At 42.0% G+C, this 27,660-nt stretch overlaps 2 protein-coding genes and 1 pseudogene across 15 annotated transcripts in view; 2 read left to right on the top strand and 1 right to left on the bottom strand.

The window, feature by feature from the left end:
• Positions 1–4,971, top strand: part of ACBD5 (acyl-CoA binding domain containing 5) — a 48,298-nt gene extending 43,327 nt beyond the window's left edge. For all 10 annotated transcript variants that reach the window (XM_008002627.3, XM_008002626.3, XM_073018819.1 and 7 more), the window contains one exon: positions 2,733–4,971. In XM_008002627.3, the coding sequence (XP_008000818.2) occupies positions 2,733–2,745 (13 nt within the window). In that variant the 3' untranslated portion in view covers positions 2,746–4,971. The remainder of the gene's footprint in view (positions 1–2,732) is intronic.
• Positions 4,972–6,699: 1,728 nt separating this feature from the next.
• Positions 6,700–6,854, top strand: LOC119618830 (U2 spliceosomal RNA; annotated as a pseudogene).
• A 6,374-nt stretch (positions 6,855–13,228) lies between these two features.
• MASTL (microtubule associated serine/threonine kinase like) overlaps positions 13,229–27,660 on the bottom strand; it is a 35,148-nt gene continuing 20,716 nt past the window's right edge. For 4 of the 5 annotated variants that reach the window (XM_008002620.3, XM_073018815.1, XM_008002618.3 and 1 more), the window contains exons 9-12: positions 27,237–27,378; positions 19,157–19,270; positions 18,644–18,745; positions 13,229–13,675 (exon numbers count right to left, since the gene is read on the bottom strand). In XM_008002620.3, the coding sequence (XP_008000811.3) occupies positions 13,518–13,675; positions 18,644–18,745; positions 19,157–19,270; positions 27,237–27,378 (516 nt within the window). In that variant the 3' untranslated portion in view covers positions 13,229–13,517. The remainder of the gene's footprint in view (positions 13,676–18,643; positions 18,746–19,156; positions 19,271–27,236; positions 27,379–27,660) is intronic. The other variant, XM_008002617.3, reaches the window with a different exon arrangement.

Genomic DNA, 27,660 nt, shown 5'->3' with positions numbered 1-27,660 from the left:
GTATCTTGTGCCGACCTGCTGTCTCATCCTGTAACTTAGAATGGCTTAACCGTCTGGGAATGCAGCCCAGTAGATCTCAGCCTCATTTTACCCAGATCCTATTCAAGATGGAGTTGCTCTGGTTCACATGCCTCTGACATTACTTTGAAGGAAAGGATGTTTCTAACCAGTTTTCTTTTTTGAGATAGAGTCTCGCTCTATCGCCCAGGCTGGATTGCAGTGGCATTATTTTGGTTTACTGCAAGCTCCCCATCCCGGGTTCACGCCATTGTCCCGCAGTCTCCGGAGTAGTCGAGTAGCTGAGACTACAGGTGCCCGCCACCATGCCCGACTAATTTTGTTTTTGTATTTTCAGTAGAGATGGGGTTTCACCGTGTTAGCCAGGATAGTCTTGACTAACCAGTTTTCTTAAGCAGCCTGCCCAGATTCCTAAATGTGCTATCATGTAATCTTGGGGACATTCAGCCTTCAGTAGAGAGGTAATAAATACAAACTTGTTGGGAGTGGGGAGGGTCTCAGGAAGAATATTCTCCAAATGGAGCCTAGGGCAGAAGGCACTGACACAAAAAGTCAGGCCCGGGCTTCTAAGGAGGAGAAGGAACCGCAGCAGTGCAGCTAGAGCAGCATTTACCGTGGTGAGGGGTAAGGCAGAATTTATTCCTCTTCCCTTATCTGTTGTTTCCTGTGACTTTTCTTCTATCACACTATACCCTCCATTTTGCAAGTTGATTTAAAACAAAACAAAACAGAAAGATCTCACTAAGAGCCTGAAAACAAGTCTAAAGTTCTGAAGACAGTGATTTATGTTCACTCTATTACCTTAGAAGATTAGGGGTTCAGACTGGGCACAGTGGCTCACACCTGTAATCCCAGCATTTCAGGAGGCTGAGGCAGGAGAATAGCTTGAACCCGGGAGGTGGAGGTTGCAGTGAGCTGAGATCACGCGCCACTGCACTCCAGCCTGGGTGACAGAGCGAGACTCTGTCTCAAAAAAAAAAAAAAAAAATTGGGGGTTCAGAGACCAAGTTGTCTGCCCTTTTTTATTGTTTTAATTTTATTTTATTTTTTGAGACAGAGTCTCGTTATGTCTCCCAGGCTGGAGTGCAGTGGCGTGATCTTGGCTCACTGCAACCTGCGCCTCCCAGGTTCAAGCGATTCTCCTGCCTCAGCCTCCCGAGTAGCTGGGACTACAGGAGCATGCCACCATGCCTGGCTAATTTTTTGTATTTTTAGTAGAGACGGAGTTTCACCGTGTTAGCAGGATGGTCTTGATCTCCTGACCTCGTGATCCGCCCGCCTCGGCCTCCGGAAGTGCTGGGATTACAGGCATGAGCTACTGTTCCAGCTTTGTCTGCCCTTTTATAAATCTGCAAAGGATTGTGTGTAGTAATCTGCATCACGCAGATTCTTGATAAGTGTTGCTAATTGTTCAGGCACCCTGCGGCTAACATTTTTGCTCAAACCTCACTCAGGCAGTTTGTCTTTACAACGATCCACATCTCTCTTATCTTTGTCAACCATTTCAGTTCTCTTCCTCCAGGGGCCTGTTTTCTTCATGCAGCTGGGATCTCCTTCTGTTATGTGAAAGTTGATCTGACTGTTTAAAATGTCACTCCTGCCAAGGAGATGTACATAAGAGGATTTCTGTAGAGGATAAGGAATGATCTGATTATTTAAAATATCACTCCTGCCAAAGGAGTTGCATAAGCGTATTTCTACAGAGAGGAATCAATCTGTTATGAGAGTTTCAGGCATTTTGGCATCTTGAGTGCTGGGCAGGGTTTGTAGATTTTGGAGCAGAACTCAGATTATATGTGATTGTGTGTCTTGTGCTAACGAGCTCAGCCTTTTCTGATAGTTCATTCACTCTTCTGTCTTTGAAACCATCACATTGTATATATCCAAGTTTGGGGTTTATATGCCTCTTTCTCCTCTACCACCTAAACCGAGAGCTGTCTTGAGGCCTGAGAGCCTGCCTTGTTTATCTCTGAAAGCCCAGGGCCTGGCACAGAGCCTGGAAACCAATAGAAACATAACTCATGTTGATTAAATGAATAGTCCAGGTCTTACATCTATTATCCTCTTACAGTTTTGCCAAGCATTTGTTTCACAACTTTTCCATTTTGATAAAATTATGAAGTCATTTCCACAAATCTTAATTGTGTCACAGCCAATTAGAAAAGGGTAAGAATCTAGAAGGTAAGAGAGGATGAATGTGCATTTAAATTAATTATTAAAAACTGGCTGGGATGGCCAGGCGCCATGGCTAACGCCTGTAATCCCAACACTTTGGGAGGCTGAGGTGGGTAGATCACCTGAGGTCAGGAGTTCAAGATGGCGAAACCTTGTCTCTACTAGAAATACAGAAATTACCCGGGTGTGGTGGCGGGCACCTGTAATGCCAGCTACTTGCGAGGCTGAGGCAGGAGAATTGCTTGAACCCGGGAGGCGGAGGTTGCAGTGAGCCAAGATGGCGCCATTGCACTCCAGCCTGGACGACAGAGCAAGACTTTGCCTCAAACAATAAATAAATAATTTAAAATTGTTTGGTAATGTCAGCACTTGTAATTGGATCTTTCCTATCGGGCTGCAAGTCATATGAAGTAGTTTTATAAAGACTGTTGGTAATGTTATGGTTTTATTTTGAATTTGAATGGTATTATTGTATTACCATCCAGAGAATTATTTGCATTCATACTCACAGAAAATTGGTTTTTATTTTCTTTTTAAAGAAAACTGAACTGAGGAAAATGGTATTTCCCTCAAGAAGACTACTGGAACTGGATGACCTCAGAATGAACTGGATTGTGCTGTTGACAAGAAAATCTTAGTTTGTGATGATTACATTGCGTTTTTTGTCCAGTAGTTTGGTTTGTGTACATATATACACATACATATTTTGCACTACACAAGCGATAACATTTTAAGGACTAATATTGCTGATACTTGAATAATCAATCTCTGCTAGGTTATAAGTAGTATACACAAATTTACCCTGCCCTTGAACTTGAAGGACATTAAATTATTAATGATCATTTGGTAACAAGTTTACCTGATTATCTTCCATAGAGTAACATAAGCTGCTTTTCAAAGGTACCATTGTGATAATGAGATCAAATTTATAAGTTATTATTTTTAATTTTTCTAAATTAAATAAAAGAAAGAATGCAAACCAAGAGTGAATTTCAAATGAGATGTAATCAACTTCATATCTTAGTCACGGAGTCGCCATGCCACGTAGTAGAAAACCACAGGAAGAAACGTCATATTCACTTTGTGGGCTGCGCATATTCTTTCTTGGGCGTTCACAACTCTTGAGTTTGGTGTTCAGGCATCATTATTAAAAAGTAGAGTCCTATGTACCAGACTGAGTTTTTATAAATGATTTGCAGACTAGACATAACGCGCCGATGGAAATGGTGAAGAATGAGCTTCATGTAGGTTTAAAAGTGTATTCTGAGCCTGTAGGTGATTAATGAGGTTTTTATTCAACCATACAAATGTATTCCTTTGTAATCATTTTTCTTTAACTGAGGATATCCAGTGTCTGCTTCATAGGGTGCTTTGAAATATAAAATGAAAACTTATTTTTACTGTTTTTACAGCAGTCAAAAAGGAAACACATGAAAATCACTTTTGTGCAACTGATGAACTATACAGACTGGACTCTTAACCTCTTAGTGCCTCAGTTTTTCCTTCGGGGTATACTATTTTAGATACACCTACTTCACAGGAGTACTGGAGGGATTTGCAAGCTAACGGGCCAAATGCTTCCATAGGAATAAGGCATGCCTAACTAACAGAAATTTAAGTCCCTCTTCCCCACCTCTCTCATCTAGACCAAAAAGAAGACTATAATTTAGATCCTTGGAGACTTCTCCTGTATGCCTTCCAAAACTTCCTGCTCACTTAGATGTACCTTGTGCTTTGAAGATTTCTTTGATTCACTCTTTGTAGCAAATAATTTTTTTTTTTTTAAACGGAGTTTCTCTCTTGTTACCCAGGCTGGAGGGCAATGGCGCGATCTCGGCTCACTGCAACCTCCACCTCCTGGGTTCAAGCGATTCTCCTGCTTCAGCCTCCCAGGTAGCTGGGATTACAGGCGTGCACCACCATGCCTGGTTAATTTTGTATTTTTAGTAGAGACGGGGTTTCTCCATGTTGATGAGGCTGATCTCAAACTCCCAACCTCAGGTGATCTGCCTGCCTCAGCCTCCCAAAGGGCTGGGATTACAGGCGTGAGCCATTGCGCCTGGCCTGTAGCAAATAATTCTTAAGCATTTTCAAGATGTATGATGTTGGGTTTAGCATCATATGTTCAGAGCATTTTAAATAAGAAAGAATTAATCTGTCTTTAGTATACAGGATGGTTTTTTGTTTGCCTGAAAAGTATAAGAATACAATTTACTTTTCCCAAACCCTTTTTTCCTTATTTTTTTCTTTCAGATAACTTTAATTATTTAATCCCACACTGATTAAAATATGTCTATCTAAAGGGATCTACTACTATTTGCTTTTAAAAAAGTGTTCCCTATTTATTTAGGAAAAAGTGAAGCAAGCAACTGAATTTATATGTAAAAATAACATTTAGACCCGTGGATCAAAGATTATTTTTAAAAATTAGATATTAATTTGGTATCAGTAAGAAGTGGCTTTTCTCTTAGTATATACATAAATAAAATGAAAATTAAGAGTATAAGCAGTTGTGAATCATTACAAGCAGTCTGGGATAACTAACTCCTAGGGATAACCATTTCTATCCTGTTCCAAAGTCTTATTTTATAGTTTGAAAAGCACTTTGCACACAGTTCTTGTATATAAAAGTAAAGATGTAATTATAGGATATAGTGTTCTTGCTTTGTTTAATAAGAACCTCATTTAAACTTGACAGCTATGGTATTTTTTTAATGATCAAGTTCTTTTCTGTTTATTGTAAAACTAAGTTAAAAATAAAAGGTTAATGAGAAATGATATGGCTTTTATTACTTGTTACTGTTAGTCCATTGTTTAGGTAAGAATTCAACGAGAGTAAGTAGCAGTCGCACATAAAGTAATTATGATTCTCAAAATAACGCCGTGCTATTCCATACAATTTGATAAAAATCAAACTGGGATGAAATTTAACTTATTTAGTCATCTAGTTGAGAGTATTAGCAATTCAGTCAGATTCTTGGTTTTACTTTTTTTTTTTTTGAGACAGTCTCGCTTTGTCGCCAGGCTAGAGTGCAGTGGCACAATCTCAGCTCACTGCAACCTCCGCCTTTCAGGTTCAAGCGGTTCTCATGCCTCAGCCTCCTGAGTAGCTGGGACTACAGGCGCATGCCACTATGCCCAGCTAAGTTTTGTATTTTTAGTAGAGACGGGGTTTCACCTTGTTGGCCAGGATGATCTCCATCTCTTGACCTTGTGATCCACCCGCCTCGGCCTCCCAAAGTGCTGGGATTACAGGAGTGAGCCACCGTGCCCAGCCGGTTTCAGTTCTTATACCAAATAAATAGCTTCCCACAGCCACACAGTGAACCCTAATCAACCATCTTATTATTATTATTATTATTATTATTATTATTATTATTTGAGATGGAGTCTTGCCCTGTCGCCCAGGCTGGATTGCAGTGGTATGATCTCGGTTTACTGCAACCTGCAACCTCTGCCTCCCAGGTTCCAGTAATTCTCCTGTGTCAGCCTCCCGTATAGCTGGGATTACAGGCAGCCACCATGACACCTGGCTAATTTTTTGTATTTTTAGTAGAGACGGGGTTTTGCCATGTTGGCTCGGCTGGTCTTGAACTCCTGACCTCAGGTGATCTTCCCGCCTCTGCCTCCCAAAGTGCTGGGATTACAGGCATGAGTCACTGCACCCAGTCCTAATCAACCATCTTAAATACACATCTCTGGTCTTACGTAGAAAATGATGAGAGGTGTTTTTGTTACTTTTTTTTTTTTTAATTGAGACGTAAGTTTTGCTCTGGTTGCCCAGACTGAAGTACAATGGTGCCATCTTGGCTCACTGCAACATCTCCTAGGTTCAAGTGATTCTCCTGCCTCAGCCTCCCAAGTAGCTGGGATTACAGGCATACGCCACCACGCCCGGCTAATTTTTTGTATTTTTAGTAGACACGGGGTTTCTCCATGTTGGTCAGGCTGGTCTTGAACTCCCGACCTCAGGTGATTTGCCCACCTCAGCCTCCCAAAATGCTGGGATTACACGTGTGAGCCACTGCGCCCAGCCTGGGTTTTATGTTTTTAGTACCCATCTATGACTTGTAATTTCTACAGAATAATAAAAGTGATGTATCATTTAAGGTATCATTATTCTGCTGCATGTAATAGAAACCCAACTGTGGTGGCTTGACCAAGTAACTGGGTCTTTTCCTTCGATAGAAGTCTGGAGATAGAAGTCCAGGGCTGGGAAGGTGCTTCCACAATGCCATTAGGTAGACAGGTTCCTCCTGTCTTTCTTTCTCCCATCTTTAGTGTGTAGCCTTTGTCTTCATGCTTGCAAGATAGTGAAGTACATTTAGATCTAATGTCTACGTTATAGGCAGGCACAGAGTGAAGCACAGAAGGCAATTAACAGTTGTATTTTTCCATCTGATCAGGAAATAGTAACTTTCTTGAAAGTCCCACACAGGAGACTCCTCACATCTCATTGGCTAAAACTGGCTCTCATAGTTATATTTTTGTATACAAAATTATTTAATCACTTCTCAGCCTTTTGGCTAAGATAAAGGGTAGTATCAGTTCTTATTAGTGCAGTATCTTTTTTTTTTTTTTCTTTTGAGGCAGAGTCTTGCTCTGTTGCCCAGACTGGAGTGCAGTGGCATGATCTCGGCTCGCTGTAACCTCCGCCTCCCAGGTGCAAGCGATTCGCTTGCCTCAGCCTCCTGAGTAGCTGGGATTATAGACGCCAGCCACCTTGCCTGGGTAATTTTTTGTATTTTTAGTAGAGACGGGGTTTTTCCGTGTTGGCCAGGCTAGTCTTGAACTCAGGCGATTCACTTGCCACTGCACTCCAGCTTGGGAAATAGAGCAAGACACACACACACACACACAGCTTGGGAAATAGAGCAAGACACACACACACACACACAAAGAGAAGGAAGGAAAGAGAGAGTGAGAAAGGAAGGGAGGGAGGGAGGAAGAAAAGAAAGAAAAACAAAGAGAAAATTCCTCTTTAATATGTGTTGAAGGAAACTTTTTTTTTTTTTTGAAAGAATCTCTGTTGCCCAGCAGGCTGGAGTATGCAGTGGCACAATCTCGGCTCACTGCAACCTCCACCTCCTGGGTTCAAGCAATTCTCTGCCTCAGCCTCCTGAGTAGCTGGGATTACAGGTGCCCGCCACCACGCCCAGCTAATTTTTGTATTTTTAGTACAGACGGGTTTCACCATATTGGCCAGGCTGGTCTTGAACTCTTCACCTCATGATCTACCTGCCTCAGCCTACCAAAGTGCTGGGATTACTGGCATGAGCCACCGTGCCTGGCCTGAAGAGAACTTTTTATACCTACATAAAATCTGGCAAGGGAGTAGCAATTATTTTTTAAATTTTACTCATCACCCTTTCCCCTCTCTTCTGTCCCCTCACATCTTCCCTTGGAGCGCTCTTCCTCTTCCACCAGAATCCAGTGATTCTGAGGATGCTGCTAAATGGAACACCCAGCTATGTCCATTGCTGCCCCATCGCGACTCACAGTAACGGACATGTGACTCAACCTGGTCAACTTATATCCCATTCTCATGACCACAGTGATATCCCGGTGATGGGCATAGAACCAGCAGTTACTCTCTGGGATTTATTTCATGGAACTAGGAGAGAGAGTGTTTAAGCCACCCCATCTCCAGCCCCCATTAGACTTTTTAAAATTATTTTTTTCCACAATCCCTACTTTGGATGTAGACTTTAAAAAAAAAAAAATGTGTCAAGGAATGTATCTACTTCTTGTAGGTTTTCCAGTTTTTTGGCATATATTTGTTCCCAGTAGTCTGATGCTTCTTCAGATTTCTGCGGTATCAGTTGTAATGTCTCCTTTTTCATCTTTGATTTTATTTACTTAGGTATTCCTTTTTCTTAGTCTGGCTAAAGGTTTGTTGATTTTGTTTTCAAAGTAAACCAAGTTCATTTTTAAAAATCTTTTGTATTTTGGGGTGTTTCAGTTTCATTTGTTTCTGCTGTTATTATGTCTTCTACGAATTTGGGGTTTGCTTTTGCTTTTCTAGTTAAGATGTGTTGTTAGGTGTTTATAGATTTTATTGTTATTTATTTTTTGAGACAGAGTGTCCCTCTCGTCACCCAGGCTGGAGTGCAGAGGTGCGATCTCTGCTCACTGCAACCTCTGCCTCCTGGGGTTCAAGTGATTCCGCTTGCCTCAGCCTCCTGAGTAGCTGGGATTACTAGCGCCACCACCACACCCAGCTAATCTTTTGTATTTTTGGTAGAGATGGGGTTTCACCATGTTGGCCAGGCTGGTCTTAAACTCCTTACCTCAGGTGATCCGCCTGCCTCAACCTCCCAAAGTGTTAGGATTACAGGCGTGAGCCACCGCATCTGGCCATAGACTTTATTTTTCAGAACTGTTTCAGGTTTACAACAAAATCAAGTGGAAAGGGGAGTTCCCATATTCCACCCTCCTCTCCCCCCTGCCCCACCTGCACAACCTTTTCCACCCTCAACATCTGGTGGAGTGGCGCATTTGTTTCATCTGATGAACCAACATGGACATATCATTACCATCGGGCTCATTCTTAGTGTACATCCTATGAGTTTTGGCAAATTTAAAATATGTATCCACCATTATATCATACAGAGTAGTTTCACTGCCCTAAAAAATCCTCTGTGCTCCACCTAGTCATCCTTCCCTGCTAACTTCTGGCAACCAGAGATCTTTTTACTGTCTCTATAGTTGTGCCTTTTCTACAGTGTCATATATTTGGAATCATACAGTGTGTCGCCTTATCAGACTGGCTTCTTCCAGTTAGTAATATGCACTTAAGATTCATCTGTGGTCTTTTCATTGTAGTTCATTTCTTCTTAGCACTGAATAATATCCCATTATATAGATGTGCCTGTTTATTCATTCACCTGTTGAAGGAAGAGTGTAAAATATCTTGCAGACATACCGTTTTTATTTGGAGGTGTCCAGCTGGTTTCTTGAATTCTTTTTTTGGGTGTCTCACAGACATCTCAAACTTAGTATGTCTACCCATCCTGTCCCTCATGCCAGTTCAGGGTGTAGCACCACAATCGACCCAACTGCTCAAGCCAGAAGTTAGGTGTCAAATGTGGCTCCTCCATTCTCTCACCTGCCTCAGCCCATATATCAGTAAAATCCTGTTGCTTCTACCTCTAAAATATGTCTTGAACCCAGGTGGGCTGGTGCAGAAGCCTTTTATTCAGTCTCCTTCCTTCAAATATTGTCCCGTACAATACACTCTCCACATAGTTAAAAGAATGACTCACCACGGTTGACTTGGTATTAATCGAAAGACCTAGTGTAAACAATAAATATTTGTACTATATTCTGGACTCTCAGCATTTTTATAAATGGCTAAAAATAAGACAGTTCTTTGTAGCAAATAGAGCAATTAGACCTGAATGTCCTTCAAGATGTTATGGAGCATAATAGCAAGGCTTTATATAGTTATCACTTCCCAAACCCAAAATTAAAGTGTATATTCCAGGAAGCAGTAGGGTACTTAGGGTTCAAATAATTACCATTTATTAAACACCTTTTATGTTTGCTATGTACTTCATCTTACTTAATTCTAACATAGGTGGGCCAAGATAAATAGGCCACTCTTGAAACATAATTTCTGGATTTAACATTTAATGGGGGTGGGAGAAAACATATTTAAATAATGTTTTTTGAGGCAGAGTCTCACTCTGTCGCCCAGGCTGGAGTGCAGTGGCACCATCTCCGCTCACCGTAACCTCCACCTCCCAGGTTCAAGCAATTCTCCAGCCTCAGCCTCCCGAGTAGCTGGGATTACTGGCGTGCACCACCACACCTGGCTCATTTTTGTATTTTTAGTAGAGATGGGGTTTTACCATGTTGGCCAGGTTGGTCTTGAACTCCTGACCTCCGGTGATCCACCCGTCTCAGCCTCCCAAAGTGCTGAGATTACAGGCGTTAAGCCACCATGCCCAGCCTAAAAAACAATTTATTAAAAATTTAGATAGAGACAGGGTCTTGCTATATTGGCCAGGGTAGTCTCTAATTCCTGGCCTCAAGCAGTCCTCCCACCTCAGCTGTCCAAAGTGCTGGAAATACAGGTGTGAGCCACTATGCCCAGCCGCAAATTATTTTCTATTAATACAAACTGTATATAGCTGGCCGGGCGGCTCATGCCTGTAATCCCAGCACTTTGGGAGGCCAAGGTGGATGGATCACGAGGTCAGGAGTTTGAGACCAGGCTGGCCAACATAGCGAAACCCTGTCTCTACTAAAAATACAAAACATTAGACGGGCATGGTGGCAGGCGCCTATAATCCCAGCTACTCAGGAGACTGAGGCAGGAGAATCACTTGAACCTGGGGGCGGAGGTTGCAGTGAGCTGAGATCGTGCCATTGCACTCCAGCCTGGATGACAGAGTGAGACTCCGTCTCAACAAACAAAAAACAAAAACTGTATGTAGCTGTCAGGGAGGAAATACAAGTTTTTTCCTCAACTCTCATGAGTTCTTAGTTGGGATGGATTCCTGTAACAAGACATATTAACAACAGAAAAACAAGTTTATCAGTGTGTGTAGTACACATCACATAGGAGAAACCTCCATGAAACATAACCTAAAGTAGTGGCTTAGAACTCTAGTTCATACAGCGTCTTCAACAAAGAACAATACATTTGTAGAGAAATGACAAGACAAAGGAAAGTGGTTTTAGGCTTCCAGGGACTGGAACCTTTGGGAAGGCAAACACTGTATGTGGGAGGAAACAAATTGAATTAAGATTTCTTTGCCAATTCCTCTGGTGCTGTCCCTGGTAGATAAGACTCTAGAATTGTCTCCAGCAAAGGAGAATTTATATCCTTCCTTTGGGCAGAAAGGCAGGGGGATGGGGAGAGCTTTCCTCAGTTTGCTGCTTCTTAACTGCCTTTAGCTCAAAAATATTTTTATGTCAAAGAGGCATTTTAGGATGATATATTCTGATTTCCTTCATAGCAAAAGATACATGGATTTCTACTGGTGGCCGTCGGTGTTCTTTAAAGATGTGCATGCACACATATACATCAGCTGTCAACCATTCCCTTTTTCCCATTGTTCTTTCCTCTTAGGTTTTTCCTTAGCAAGTGTCTGAATCTGCATCTTGACAGGTATAAATTTAGATAATAAGTCACCTGTTCCCAATAAATACCATTACAGCATGCCTTACCTGTGGCTGAATTTCAGGTGATTATAGCTTCACATCTAGGTCTGTTTAAACAGTGTAACTTTCCACTGAAGGCCATTGTCTTCTGCAGTAGGAATATGCTCAGAGAGCATTTCCCCAATTGTTCAGTAATGTTTCAAGTCCCTGTTAAGGTTAATATCCTGGGTAGCAACTAAACTGGCTTGTTCCTTAATCTACTCTGTTCATTCCAACTCTCCAAATTAATCACTATTAATCCCCACTATACAGTGAGTTATCAGTAGCTCAGTTTAACCTGCCAGAGGCCTTTTATTGTGGCAGAGCAGTGATTTCAACAATTTTTGTTTGATTCCAAAACTTACTTTCTTTCTACTACTGGCAAATACCATAAAAGGATAATAGATAATTCTATGCTTTTGCCTAATTTAAGGGAAAGATGTAATTCACATTCAAGTTTTTAACAACTGTATTTTGAACATTTTACTAGAAGTGACCATTAAATCTAAGTAGTTATTACTAAAACAAGCTCAGTAAAACCATTAACCTATGGATTCAATTATATAGCACTAATTATAATGGTATATCTTTCACTGTAACCATTTTAAATTTGTACATTTTGTCAACTACAACAGGGCTGTTTATTGGGATGGTAATGGAAAGTAAAAACACTAAACCCGATGTGCAAAAGGAACAAGGTTTTTTTTTCCCCCCAGGGATGGGGTCTCGCTTTGTTGAAAAGAATGATGTTGACAGATGTACTTGTGATAGTTGTATTTATTAAGCAAAAGAAAATTATGTTTTGTTTTTTAAGGATCAATCTGTTTCTGATAATGTTGCATGTTTTAATAAATGACAATAAGATGTAAAGCATCACATTTTCTATTAAAATTGAACAAGATATTCAAATTGCTACAATATATCACACCTAATTGTTCCAGTACTGTTTTATTTTATTTTTTAAGACTGAGTCTTATTCTGTTGCCCAGGCTGAAGTGCAGTGGCGTGATCTCAGCTCACTGCAATATCCGCCTCCCGGATTCAAGCGATGCTCATGCCTCAGCCTCCCAAGTAGCTAGGACTACAGGTGTGCAGCACCATACCTGGCTAATTTTTGTATTTTTAGTAGAGACGGGGTTTTGTCATGTTGGCCAGGCTGGTCTCAAACTCCAGGTTTCAAGTGATTTGCCTGCCTCAGCCTCCCAAAGTGCTGGGATTACAGGCGTGAGCCATCGCACCCGGCCTCCAGTACTATTTTAAACAAATACATATTGTGGAGTAAGCACCAATAGAAATCAAGGTGGCAAAACTGTATCATTAGGAAAGTAAACGAAAGCCCTAGTCTTTTTGTTTATTCCTTATTCCCCAAAGGAGTTACTAAGCGAAGGAATTTTCTAGCTGCCTTTATTTATTTATTTATTTAGAGACAGAGTCATTCTGTTGGAGTGCAGTGGTGCGGTTTTGGCTCACCACAACCTCCGCCTCCTGGGTTCAAGCGATTATCCTGCCTCAGCCTCTAGAGTAGCTGGGACTACAGGCGCCCGCCACCATGCCCAGCTAATTTTTGTATTTTCAGTAGAGACGAGGTTTCATTATGTTGGTCAGGATGGTCTCGAACTCCTGACCTCAAGATCAGCCCGCCTCCGCCTCCCACAGTGCTGGGATTACATGCGTGAGCCACTGCGCCCGGCCTTCCAGCTGCATTTCTGAGGTCACAAGTATGGCTTAAATGATTGCCCTCAAGAACACAGCTTTTGAAGGTAATCATATGCAAGTAAATTATAATCAAATGAAACTGTATGATTACTTTGTTATTTTAATACTAAACTGAACAGTGAACTGAAATCAGAGGAGAAAGAAAATCAAGCTAGTGGCTCACTCTCGATAGTGTCTTCTAATTTTATTGATGCTTCAGTTTTCATAAAGTGCAATAAACAAAATAAATAGATGAAAAAAGTTTTGAAGATTTATATACAGTTTTGAGATTAAGATAAATTACTGACTATATGCCTTTCATTACGTTAACTCTGTGAAAGCTGTAACGTACATTAAAAGCGCACTGAATTAGGTTAAATAATGATCTTTCCCCCTTAGATCAATCTAGTATTAAGGAGTATATAATTATGCAAGCTTATTCTATAACACAAGGTTAAACTAAAAGGAAAATGTTTGTGCTACAGACTAAATCCAGATACGGTCAGGTGCTGAGCAGTATTCCTGGCTTCAAAATAGGAGGTATCTGTTTCGCCATCTGGCTGGGGGATGAAAGGCATAGTTTGATGCTGCAAATTTTCCCAGTCCACATCACTGAAGAGAGGATGACGTTTTAGTTCTTAGGAAAAATATAAAACAAAACAGTGTGGTCTCATTACCTAAGTAAGTACTGCTTTATAAGAATTATAAAAAGAGAATGTCTCACATATAACTTACCTTACTTTATTATGCCAGTTTCACAGACGTTTGTTTAGCGTCTGTTAGGCCACATACTTCACAAAGGTCTACATGGGCCACTTTGAATACCACTTGGCATATGACAGGGGCCTGGTTTGTATTTGTTTAACGACAGAATGAATGATTTGCCTTAACTTAGAAGCCTATCTTTCTCACATCTTTTTTTTTTTTGGAGACAGAGTCTTGCTCTGTCGCCCAGGCTGAAGTGCAGTGGCGCAATCTCTGCTCACTGCAACCTCCGCCTCCCGGGTTCAAGCGATTCTCTTGCCCCAGCCTCCCGAGTAGCTAGGATTACAGGTGCACACCACCATGCCAGGCTAATTTTGTATTTTTAGTAGAGATGGGGTTTTGCCATGTTGGCCAGGTTGGTCTCGAACTCCTGACCTCAGGTGATCTGCCCACTTTGGCCTTCCAAAGCCCGGTCCTCACATCTTTTTTTTTTTGAAATGGAGTTTCTCTTCGTTGCCCAATCCGGAGTGTAGTGGTGCAATCTTGGCTCGCTGCAACCTCCATCTCCCAGGTTCAGTGATTCTCCTGCCTCAGCCTCCCAAGTAGCTGCGACTACAGGTGAGTGGCCCCATGCCTGGCTAATTTTTTTTGTCTGTCACCTAGGCTGGAGTGTAGTGACACAATCTTGGCTCACTGCAAACTCTGCCTCCCGGGTTCAAGCGATTCTCCCACCTCATCCTCCTGAGTAGTTGGGATTACAGATGTGAACCACCACGCCTGGCTAATTTTTGTATTTTTAGTAGAGATGGGGTTTTAACATGTTGGCCAGGCTGGTCTCGAACTCCTGACCTCAAGGGATCCACCCGCCTCAGCCTCCCAAAGTGCTGGGATTATAGGTGTGAGCCACCGCGCCCGCCTTGCATCTTCTTACAGAATCCCTGACTCAAGGGAAGAGAGCATGGTCTACTTTCTGGTCCTTGAAAAACCTTCCACGTCATTGATCTTCCATGATGAATGCTCCAATTCTTACTCTAAAACCTTGCCACCAGTTTCTATCACCACATTCCTTAGCAGTATCTATTGCCCTAGACAGCTTTAGCATGAAGCTCACCCTCCTCTCCCTTTCTTCCCTGCACTCCGTCCTCATCCCTCATGGTGATTTCAAGATATACACTGATGACACTTCTGACACGTTCTCTTCATGGTTCTTTGACTTCCTTGATTTCACTGACTTGCATCTCTACAACATACTGACTTCTAGCATATGGCTACATTGGAAGCTCTGTATCACAGAGCTGCTCTGCTTACAAGATTTCAAAGCCTTCCTCACCTCTTTACTGCCATTTCATTACCTGTCATGTTTCCTATTTCCTTCTACCTAGTAAAATAAAAGTATGCTCTTCTGGGCCAGGCGTGGTGGCTCATGCCTATAATCCTAGCACTTTGGGAGGCTGAGGTGGGCAGATCACTTGAGGTCAGGAGTTCGAGACCAGCCTGGCCAACATGGTGAAACCCCATCTCTACTAAAAATACAAAAATTAGCCAGGTGTGGTGGGGCGCACCTGCAGTCCCAGCTACTTGGGAGGCTGAGGCGGGAGAATCACTTGAACCTGGGAGGCAGAGGCTGCAGTGATCTGAGATCATGCCACTGCACTCCAGCCTTGGCAACAGAACGAGATTCCATCTCAAAAAAAATAAAAAATAAAAAAAATCTTTCTTATGAGTGATAGTGTTTTTTATAATAGCAATCTGACCAATATGTTGCCTTTGGACACTCATATCTATTCTGAAATAATACTACAAGGACTCAATATGTCCAAATCCAATGTACAGCATCGGAAGTTGAAATGTGTGTGTTTATGTGTTTTAAGTAGCATAATCTAAATCTGAAGTGCCTTGAAAAAGGTAGAGCTGAGTTTCCAAATGTCTGCTCCCTTGCTTTACACAGGTTTCTGCTCAAATGCCTCTCTTCACAGAGGTCTTCCTGACCACACTGTCTAAAAAGAAGTCTCGTGCCATCACTTCATGTCCTCTCACCCTGCTTTAGTTTTCTTCCTAGTATTTACCACTACACGACATTATGTTGTATCTGTAACTGTTCACTGTCTCTCTTTCCACCAGAATGTAAGTTCCACAAGGACAGGAGTCTGAGTCCAGATCATCCTTACGGTATTCCCAGGGCCTGAAGCAGTATCACCTGGCTCCTAGAAGGCACTCTATAGGATTGGTTAAATCAGTGAGTAAACAAACTGGGCCAGGCGTGGTGGCTCATGCCTGTAATCCCAGTACTTAGGGAGGCCAAGGTGGGCGGATGGCTTGAGCTCAGGAGTTCGAGACCAGCCTGGGCAACACGGGGAAACCCCATCTCTACTAAAAATACAAAAATTAGCTGGGTGTGGTGGTGTGCACTTATAGTACCAGCTACTTGGGAGGCTGAAGTGGAAGAATTGCTTGAGCCCAGAAGGTTGCAGTGAGCCGAGATTGTGCCATTGCATTCCAGCCTGGGCGACAGACCCAGAACCTGTCTCAAAAAAACCCCAAAACCAAAAAAAAAAAAAAAAAAACCAACTATTAATCTTATTACAGGAACACCTAGAAGCTGATGCAAATGACACATTTCTGAAGCTCATTTTCCTGAATAAATCCTACTTGACATAGAAATGCATTTTGGGACATAATGCTTTTCTCTATATTACCATACCTCATTAGAAAAAGGATTTTAAAATCCCAGCACTTTGGGAGGCCAAGGCAGGAGGATCACGTTCCAGGAGAGATCGAGACCATCCTGGCCAACTTGGTGAAACCCCGTCTCTACTAAAAAATACAAAAATTAGCTGGGCGTGGTGGCACATGCCTGTAGTCCCAGCTACTTGGGAGGCTGAGGTAGGAGAATTGCTTGAACCTGGGAGGCGGAGGTTGCAGTGAGCCGAGATCGCGCCACTTCACTCCAGCCTGGCAACAGAGCAAGACTCCGTCTCAACAACAACAACAACAACAAAAGCATTTTAAGGCAGCTGCTAATGAGATTTACTAGTTTCCAAATTAGGGTTTAAGATACTCCTGCATTGAGAAAACTATTGAGTGGTTTATAATATACCAAGTTTGTCATGAGCCAACCTGGGATCCAGTACATTTATCAATAAATAATAGTATAAAAAATGAAGCAATAAGAAATTACAGAACATCCCTCTAGCAAGATTAGGGAAAATAAATTTGTTTTAAAAAATTACAGAAGGCCGGGCGCGGTGGCTCAAGCCTGTAATCCCAGCACTTTGGGAGGCCGAGACGGGCGGATCACGAGGTCAGGAGATCGAGACCATCCTGGCTAACACGGTGAAACCCCGTCTCTACTAAAAAATACAAAAAAAAAACTAGCCGGGCGAGGTAGCGGGCGCCTGTAGTCCCTGCTACTTGGGAGGCTGAGGCAGGAGAATGGCGTGAACCCAGGAGGCGGAGCTTGCAGTGAGCCGGGATCGCGCCACTGCACTCCAGCCTGGGTGACAGAGCGAGACTCCGTCTCAAAAAAATAAAAAAAAAAAAAAAATAAATAAAAAAAAAAAATTACAGAACAGAGGTTTTCATAAAAAAAGATTTCCTGTACTTCCTTAACTTTATCAGGCTTTGAAAAACCCAAGACACTAACAAGATTGTTTTAGGACAGGCATGGGTGGCTCACACCTGTAATTCCAGCATTTTGGGAGGCTGAGGTAGGAGGATCCTTTGAGCCCAGGAGTTCAAGACCAGCCTGAGCAACATACTGAGACCCTGTCTCTCAATAAATAAATAGCAATAATAATGTATGTTAAAAAAAAAAAAAAAAAAGAGGTAAGATTGTTTTAGATACTTGAGATTAATAATTTTTTTTTTGAGACAGTCTCACTTTGTTTCCCAGGCTGGAATGCAGTGGCGTGAACATGGCTCACTGTAGCCTTGACTTCCTGGGCTCAAGCAGTCTTCCTGCCTAAGCCCCCAAGTACCTGGAACTATAGGTGCGCACTGCCTTGCTTGGCTATTTTTTGTATTTTTTTGTAGAGACAGAGTTTCACCATGTTGCCCAGGCTGGTCACAAACTCCTGAGCTCAAACGATTGCCAGCTGCAGCCTCCCAAAGTGCTAGGACTATAGTCATGAGCCACCACACCCACCGATTACTAAAATTTAATGCATGAATACAGTATTGCTATTTGACCACACTAAATTTTTTTTTTTTTGGCTCTTCTACCATGTGACACACTGAATTTTCATGTAGAATAAGGACCATATCAATGCATACCTAGAGGGCAGAAATAAATTGAATTATCTTTGTACCAATTTAGCAGTCAGATTATCTGTAGTATTATACTGGAACTTGATTTTTTTTTTTTTTTTGAGACAGAGTCTCACTCTGTCGCCCAGCCTAGAGTACAGTGGCACGATCTCTGCTCACTGCAATGTCTGCCTCCTGGGTTGAAGTGATTCTCCTGCCTCAGCCTCCCGAGTAGCTGGGACTACAGGTGCGCACCACCACGCCTGGCCTAATTTTTGTTTTTGTTTTTTTTTTTTCGAGACGGAGTCTTGCTCTGTTGCCCGGGCTGGAGTGCAGTGGTACAATCTTGGCTCATTGCAAGCTCCACCTCCCGGGTTCACACCATTCTCCTGCCTCAGCCTCCAGAGTAACTGGGACTGCAAGCACCCGCCACCACACCCGGCTAATGTTTTGTATTTTTAGTAGAAACGGGGTTTCCCCATGTTAGCCAGGATGGTCTCGATTTCCTGACCTCATGATCTGCCTGCCGCAGCCTCCCAAAGTGCTGGGATTACAGGTGTGAGCCACCGCGCCCAGCCGGAACTTGCTATTTTTATAAATATTCACCATCTGGAACAAATCAATGGTAAAACAGTGTATTAACACAAAACTGTACCTTTCATTCCAGCTCTCTTTGTATCATCAATGGTTAAAAGTATTTCTACTGCACTTTGAGCGTTATCAGATAACTTTTCTTCACCTTCTGGCCAAGGGATATCTAAAATTACACATATACAAATAAACTTGTTAATCACTGCTCAAAATAATAATACCCAGAGATAAATAACTACTTTTTTTTTTTTCCCTGAGATAGAATTTCACTCTTGTCACCCAGGCTGGAGTGCAATAGCGCGATCTCAGCTTACTGCAACCTCCACCTCCCAGGTTCAAGTGATTCTCCTGCTTCAGCCTTCCAAGTAGCTGGGATTACAGGTGCCCGCCAATATGCCCAGCTAATTTTCTGTATTTTTTTAGTAGAGATGGGGTTTTACCATGTTGGCCAGGCTTGTCTTGAACTCCTGACCTCAGGTGATCCACCCGCCTTGGCCTCCCAAAGTGCTGGGATTACAGGCATGAGCCACTATGCCCAGCCACTAAATGACTATCTTAATAGGAGAAAAAGAATCACCTCTTTTCAGAATATTCTGAAATACTTGTTGTGGTGTTTCATCGTTGAAAGGGGGAATTCCTGTTAGAAATTCAAAGAAGCAAACTCCAAGTGCCCACCAGTCTACCGCAGGACCTGTAATTGAAGAGGAAACAGCTAAAGTGGCAAGCATTCTCTACAAATATATGATGAACAGAAATATTAATTGTGGAGTCCTAATTAGGGAAAAGGAGTTAGGCTGGTGGGACTAGAGGAAGCAAAAAGAAAAAGCCGATAAGCTGCAAGTCTGCCTTTCTTCATGGTCCAAGATGTACAGCCCTTCTATACAAATAACTCACAATTGTCCTGTGTCCAGCTATCACCAGACCCTTGACTGATAGAAAAATGCAAGGTAGAGCTGGGTGTGGTGGCTCATGCCTGTAATCCCAGCACTTTGGGTGGCCGGGGAGGGTGGATCACCTGAGGTCAGGAATCCAAGACCAGCCCAGCCAACATGGTGGCTGTGTGTACTAAAAATAGAAAAATTAGCCAGGTGTGGTGGCACATGCCTGTAATCCCAGCTACTAAGGAGACTGAGGCAGGAGAACTGCCTGAACCTGGGAGGCAGAGGTTGCAATGAGCCTCGATCACGCCACACCACTGCACTCCAGCCTGGGCGACAGAGTAAGACTGTCTCAAAAAAAAAAAAGAAAGAAAGAAAAGAAAAGAAAAGAAAAATGTGAGTTAGCTTACTGCAACCTTGGCATTATCAGTATAGCACACAGCCTTCTCTAGCACAAGCACCATCCTGTAACATCTCTAGCAAGCCTTTGTCTCCTTGTAATCAGCTCCCCTCTCGGTGACTTGCTCGTTGCATCCTTACAATGTGTTTTCCTACTTCCTCTAATAAATTTGCCTTTCTTTACCTACGACTGTCTTGGTCAATTCCTTTATTGCCCACACCGTCAGCCCCAGAAGATAGTCACTATCTGCAACATTAATATGTGCACATTTTGGCATTATTAAAAGTGCAAAAACCCACATTGTTTTCACTTGGGCAATGTGATAACTGCTTTCGTCTTTATTTTCCAAGAAATTTAGATTACCAATTACCACAGCTGATTAAAGAAAAGATAAAGCCATTTTTTTCATTTATTAATAATTTCTGACATTCTGGATATGTTATGTATCCTAAATCCTAAAATTATTCTCTAAAATAGGCAGACTACTACTCAGTTTCATATCAGGAAATGTAAACATTTACATGATTATTCTGTTTCCTGCACAAGGTATGAGATAAGGCAGCAACATTTATAGTAATTGAAGGAAAGCCTGGTAACTAGGGAAGGCCTTACTTACAGAGTAGTTTAATGGGGCTTTATTCCTTTTAGGAACACAGAGGGACAAATTAGTTTAGCAAAGAGTATTCACTTAAACTACGGTTTCAAGATGTAAGTAGGAGATGTCTTAAGAAATAGGTAAAATTGATTTCTAAATAAAATATTCATCGGACGCAACATTTATATACAAAGTTTGTTGTTGTTGCTTATTTTTTGAGAAGGAGTCTCACTCTGTCACCCAGGCTGCAGTGCAGTGGTGCGATCTCAGCTCACCGCAAGTTCTGCCTCCTGGGTTCACGCCATTCTCCTGCCTCAGCCTCTCGAGTCGCTGGGACTACAGGCGCCCACCGCCACACCCGGCTAATTTTTTTCTATATTTTTAGTAGAGACGGGGTTTCACCATGTTAGCCAGGATGGTCTCAATCTCCTGACCTCGTGATCTGCCTGCCTCAGCCTCCCAAAGTGCTGGGATTATAGGCGTGAGTCACTGCACCCGGCCACAAAGATGTTTTTAACAGTAATTTAAAATATGATCTTATAAACCATAAACTGGTTTATACTTTAGTTCTATGAATAAAGTGTTTCCTAAGAAAAGGTTAATTTTAGTTCAAAAATGGATAACTTCAATATAAATTAAGAATAGGGATCCTAGTCTAGTGCTAAATTTGCCTGAAAGTTATTCTTTAAAGACAACTTCACAAAATTCTTTATTGTGGTTAAAAAACTGCCACCATTCCATTTGAAGACAACTAGGAAAGCATTGTGGAATCTGATCTTAGGAAAAATAGCTGCATGCATTTAGAGTGCCATTTTACCTGCAATCCATATAATCCCATCTTCCATTAAAGGAACACAAAATGCAAATATTCTATAGGCTTCTATTTCTATAATACTATAAAAACATACAAACCACCTCAGTTAGTAGGCCTTTCAAGCAGCGCTGAGAAAGAATTATCCCAATGGATTAGATAATGTAACCAAATAACAGAAAAGTAGGGGAAATTAGAAAAAAAAATTTACTTATTTTACTTATTAGGTTAGAAATTAGGCCCCTTTTACCAGCTCAGCTAAAATATACTTGTGTTAAAAAAAAAAAAAAAAATACATGATTTCTGCATGGATATGCCACACATACCCATATACTTAAGTCAAAGTCTAAGAAGATCACATAGTGGAATAAAACTTTGCAATTATACGTCATTAGCCACAGAAAAAGAACAGACTTGTTTTACATTGCTGGCTTTCTAATTCAAAACTCACTCCTTTAGTTTATAGGATATGTTGATATTGTTACACTTTTTTATTTTCTAATGATGATAAAAGATTTGGAAAATTAGAGCCCTTCTGTAATTGTTAATTTTTTTTTTTTTTGAGATAGAGTCTCGCTCTGTCACCCAGGCTAGAGTGCAGTGGTGCAGTCTCAGCTCACTGCAACCTCCGCCACCCGGGTGCAAGTGATTCTCCTGCCTCAGCCTCTTGAGTAGCTAGGATTACAGGCATGAGCCACCACATCCAGCTAATTTTTGTCTTTTTTTAAGTGGAGACAGGGTTTCGCCACGTTGGGCAGGCTGGTCTCGAACTCCTAACCTCAGGTGACCTGCCTGACTCAGCCTCCCAAAGTGTTGGCATTATAGGTGTGAGCCACAGTGCCAGCCATTTTTAATATTTGTATCAATACTATTTCTTCTGTTGTAATAAAAAAGACTTTATCTTCACTCTGTGCTACCTTTAGAAGTTAATGAAAAATGCCTCAGGCCTACATTTCTTTTCACAGAGAAGAACCACCTCTCTGGATGTCTTGCTGCTGAGAAGACAGAAGACAGTTCATTTTTGTATTTCACAAGTGAGCTAAAAGGAAAAATAATTTTTTATGCAATGTGATCTAGTTATACTTTGTTCAGTTTAATGTGCTTTGCCGCATTACTTTATAGAGAAGCTCACTCACCGGAAGTCAGAAATCCTGCATGTAAGAAAACAGTAGTTAGGTACATTGCATTAAAATTATTAGAGTCCCTTCCCTCTTCATTCACTGAACTGGGCACCAGGTATTGTGCCAGATATAAAAGATACAAAGAGGATTAAGGAAAATCTCTTTTCCCAAAGAGAAACCAGCCTACTCTGGGAGAGACAATACAGAGAATTTTAACACACTAAGCTGAAACAAAAAGGTGCACATAAAGTTATGGAAAACTCAGGACAGAGTCCCTGGCTCATCTCTGCTGAGAGGCAAGATGGAGGGGCATCAGGAAGGCCATGGTTGGGTCTCAGCATGTTGTCAGCATGTTGTTTAGCTGAGGGAGCTAGATGTCTCACTAAAACAGTGGCAAGATGCTATAAAATACATCTTTATGTTTGAAGCTTACTTTCACATTCTGTCCTTAGAGATAATGCAAATTATAATACAGAAAATGGGCTAGCAAATCTGTGACAGAGCAAAAGAGGCACTAAATAAAAATCAGTGCTCACAGGAATTTATTTGCTTTGGCTATGAGAGAAAGAGGAACATTAAATGTGTCTATTTCCAATATTATAGAGATTATTAATATCAGTTACTGAGTGCTTCCAAGGAATTCAGGAGTGCTATGCAGACGGTAGAAAACTCACACTCTTGGCTGGGTGCAGTGGCTCACGCCTGTAATCCCAGCACTTTGGGAGGCTGAGCACTTTGGGTGGATCATGAGGTAAGGAGTTCAAGACCAGCCTGGCCATGATGGTGAAACCGTGTCTCTACTAAAAATACAAAAATTAGCCAAGCATTGGGGCAGGTGCCTGTAAGCTACTTGGGAGGCTGAGGCAGACAATTGCTTGAACCCAGGAGGCGGGAGTTGCAGTGAGCCGAGACTGCGCCATTGCACTCTAGCCTGGGCGACAAAGTAAGACTGTCTCAAAAAAAAAAAAAGGAAAGAAAGAAAACTCACAGTCTCCTCAAGAAGTTTTCTTAAGCTTTTGTAGTGGAGATAAATTAACAATTAATTACAACACAGGAAGAATGTCATATTTTAAACAGTTTTTCATAAGGTAACAGAAGTGAATAATTCCCAGTAGTTGATCAAGGGATGCTTTATGGAAGAGATAACATTTGAAATGATGAAATGAGAAGAATTTGACTGGAAGATACTAGGAAACTGGCTCTGCTCAAATAAGGTTAAATACACAAGCAAAATAAGGAAGACCTGAAAATTAAATGTATTTAAGAAATGGAATGGGAACATAAGGCATATAAAGAGACTCTTTGAGAGACAAGGCTGGTATGAGAGCTATAACCTCAAATGCCATGATCAATTTGGATTTTACTTAGCAGCTAAGAGGCAGCCACTGTAGTTTTCTGAGAAGGGAAATAGAATGAGCCATGTGATGGTTTGGGAAGAAAAATCTGGTGGCAATGATTATTGATAATAAGATGAAGTTGAAGAGACCAGATAGAAGGGCACTAAAATAATAAAATAGAAAGATGAGTTCTTAAAGATAACAGGGGCAGAGAAGAAAATGAGAGGTGAAACACTGCAGAGATCTAATTGGCTGGATTTAAATGATGGAATGTAGGAACAAAGATTGTGTCACCATGAAGCTGATGAAACTGAGGTAGGGAACAGAGGAAGAGCTAGCTGGATAATAAGCCCAGTTTTTTCTTTTTCTTTCTTTTTTTTGAGATGGAGTCTTGCTCTGTCACCCAGTCTGGAGTGCAGTGGCATGATCTTGGCTCACTGCAACCTCCACCTCCCAGGTTCAAGCGATTTTCCTGTTTCAGCCTCCTGAGTAGCTGGGATTACAGACGCACACCACCATGCCTGGCTAATTTTTGTATTTTTAGTAGAGACGGGGTTTTACCATGTTGGCCAGGCTGGTCTTGAACTCCTGACCTGAAGTGATTCACCCACCTTGGCCTCCCAAAGTGCTGGGATTACAGCCATGTGCCACAGAACCAGGCCCCACAAGTCCACCTTTGATACCCAACATTTGAAAGACCAGTAGAATACTGAATAGCCAGATTGGCTGTGTCTGCTGCCTAGAGAAGGTCAGGATTAGAGACAGAGATTTGGGAATCATCAACATGGAGGTGACAATTGAAGTCATTCATGGGAGTGATGAGATGAACAGGGAGCACATGTAGGGCAAAAAGCATAAGGGCAGAATCTCGAACTAAATTTAGAAGAGGTAAGGAAGGAACTGAAGAGCAGGAACAGAGGTCAGGGGAATGAGAAGAGACGATTGGATTCGACAATAAGGAAATCGCTGGTGCCCATTAAGAAGTTTCAGTTAGGCAGGGCACGGTGGCTCACGCCTGTAATCCCAGCACTTTGGAAGGCTGAGGCAGGCAGATCACCTGAGGTCAGGAGTTCAAGACCAGCCTGACCAACATGGAGAAACCCTATCTCTACTAAAAATACAAAATTAGCCAGGCATGGTGGTGGCGCATGCCTATAATCCCAGCTACTTGGGAGGCTGAGGCAGGAGAATCACTTGAACCTGGGAGACGGAGGTTGCGGTGAGCTGAGATTGTGCCACTGCACTCCAGCCTGGGCAACAAGAGCTAAACTCCATCTCTAAATAAATAAATAATAAATAAAATAATTTTCAGTTAAATGGTGAGATGATGATCAAATTGCCAGAGCAAAATAATCAAAGAAAGAGGAAACCTGTGAGAAGTTAGGCAATGAGGGGAAGACAAGAGTGGAAACTTATTTTCAGGCTGAGGATAAAAGTCGGCAAGGAAATAAAAACAGAAGAAAGGGTGTGAGAGGTGGGGTGGGTAGGATGAAACAGATGATCATGAAAAGAGCTCAAAGAAAAGGGAAGTAAGTAACATCAACATGTAGAAGGGTTTCATGGAATGGGCTGAACTGTGTCCCTCCCAAAAAAGGTATGTTGAAGTCCTAACCCCCAGTACCTAAGAATGACCTTATTTGGAAATGGGTTTTTGCAAATATGATTAACTAGGTTAAGATGAGGTCATACTGGAGTAAGATGGGCTCCTAATGACTGGCGCCCTTCTAAGAAGCCAGCCCTGTGATGATAGAGACACAGGGAGAACACCATCACAGAAAGAGGGAGAACTGCAATGAGGCACCTTCAAGTCAAGGAACACTGAGGATTGCCAGTGAACCACCAGAAGCCAGGAAGAGGCAAAGAAGGATTTCCCTACAGGTTGCAGGGGGAGAATAGCCCTGTGGACACCTGATTTTGGACCTCTAGCTTCTAGAACTGTGAAACAGTGAAGTTTTATTGGTTTGAGACACCCAGTTTGTGCTATAGCATCCCTAGGAAAATGAATACAGTTCATTTCAGAATGTAAGAAGGGAACCATTTTCAAAGAGAGAAAGGGAAGAAAAGAATATAGGTGAAAATGTCATCTTTTTATTCTTTTTTTTAAATTTGAGACAGAGTCTTGCTTTGTCGCCCAGGCTGGAGTGTAGTGGCACGATCTTGGCTCACTGCAATGTTGGCCTCTCAGGTTCAAGCAATTCTTATGCCTCAGCCTCCCAAATAGCTGGGATTATAGGCGTGCACCACCATGCCCAGCTAGTTGTTGTGTTTTTAGTAGAGATGAGGTTTCACCATGTTGGCCAGCTTGGTCTTGAACTCCTGGCCTGAAGGGATCCACCCGCCTCAGACTCCCAATGTGCTAGGATTACAGGTGTGAGCCACCGTGCCCGGCCCTATCTTTTTATTCTTATGTTCTGTTTTGAAGGATGATGGTTCATTTCTGGTTTGACTCTTCTGGTAAGGATATAAGTGAGAATAAGTTCTAAACAGGAATAGCCTTCTGCAGAAGCCTATTTAGAACAGAAATTTAGACCCAACATTTTAGTACCGAGCCCAAACTCCATCCAACCTGAAGAAACATTAAGAGGTAAGACAGGCAGGGTGCGGTGGCTCATGCCTGTAATCCCAGCACTTTGGGAGGCCAAGGCAGGCGGATCACCTGAGGTCAGGAGTTCAAGATTAGTCTGGCCAACATGGCGAAACTGTCTCTACTATAAATACAAAAATTAGCCGGGCATGGTGGTGGACAACTATAATCCCACCTACTCAGGAGGCTGAGGACAGAGAATCACCTGAACTTGGGAGGCAGAGATTGCAGTGAGCCGATATCGCGCCATTGCACTCCAGCCTGGGTGACAAAAGAGAAACTCTGTCTCAAAAATAAAAAAAAAAGGCCGGGCGCGGTGGCTCACGTCTGTAATCCCAGCACTTTGGGAGGCGGAGGTGGGTGGATCACGAGGTCAGGAGTTCGAGACCATCCTGGCTAACACGGTGAAACCCCGTCTCTACTAAAATTACAAAAAATTAGCCGGGCGTGGTGGCATGCGCCTGTAGTCCCAGCTACTTGGGAAGCTGAGGCAGGAGAATGGCGTGAACCCGGGAGGCAGAGCGGAGCTTGCAGTGAGCCGAGATTGTGCCACTGCACTCCAGCCTGGGCGACAGGGCGAGACTCCGTCTCAAAAAAAACAAAAAACAAAAAACAAAAAAAAAGAGGTAAGATAATATCAAGGGTGGCAGGTGTGGCTTTTCTGGAACATTGAGACTGAACCAGAAGGCAAAGGACAAATGACTGCATGTACTCTAGCATCTGGTCTTTTATATTCAGAGAGTGGGATAGCCATGGCCACTGCTATTTTATTTTCCTATGATAAATGCCATATAAATATGAGAGTACTGGATGAGCTCATTTTCTTTTACTTTAGGTAATGTAAGTACTGAAGAAATTTTTAAAAATTTAACCTTGAAAGATAATGTAGTGACAGATAACACTTTAAAAACTCAAGACATGCAAGCCTTACCATGGGCCCTGCCTAGTAACAGCTCGGGTGCAAGGTAGTCTGGGGTTCCTAGAATTCGCCCATCATCAACGGGGGCTGCCCCTCTTCTCACACTCTTCGGAGTTCGGTACGGAGTTCCCGACTTGATCTGATTTGGGGTCTGCTAATTCAAAAAGTGTTTAAGAGATAACAAATATCTTAATTCCTTTTACACTGAATAGGAAACGGTGAAACACACAAGCCAAATAACTAGCTTATAGGCTACTAAGCATAAGAGATGTAGTCAAATTTTTGATGTTTTGAAAATGAATGCATTAGTTATAATTATTAAAATGTCCTTTTATCTAGTGAAGTTCAAAAGCTTAGATAACATTGATTATTCCAATAAGATCTGGATAAGAAACAATAAAAAAGTCTGCAAGAAAAATGTTCAATGAAAAAATAT

This window comes from Chlorocebus sabaeus, chromosome 9 (genome assembly GCF_047675955.1).
Source record: "Chlorocebus sabaeus isolate Y175 chromosome 9, mChlSab1.0.hap1, whole genome shotgun sequence".
Lineage (NCBI taxonomy): Eukaryota > Metazoa > Chordata > Mammalia > Primates > Cercopithecidae > Chlorocebus > Chlorocebus sabaeus.
Note: the sequence above shows the minus strand (reverse complement) of the source record. Positions and strands in the feature narration are given on the sequence as shown.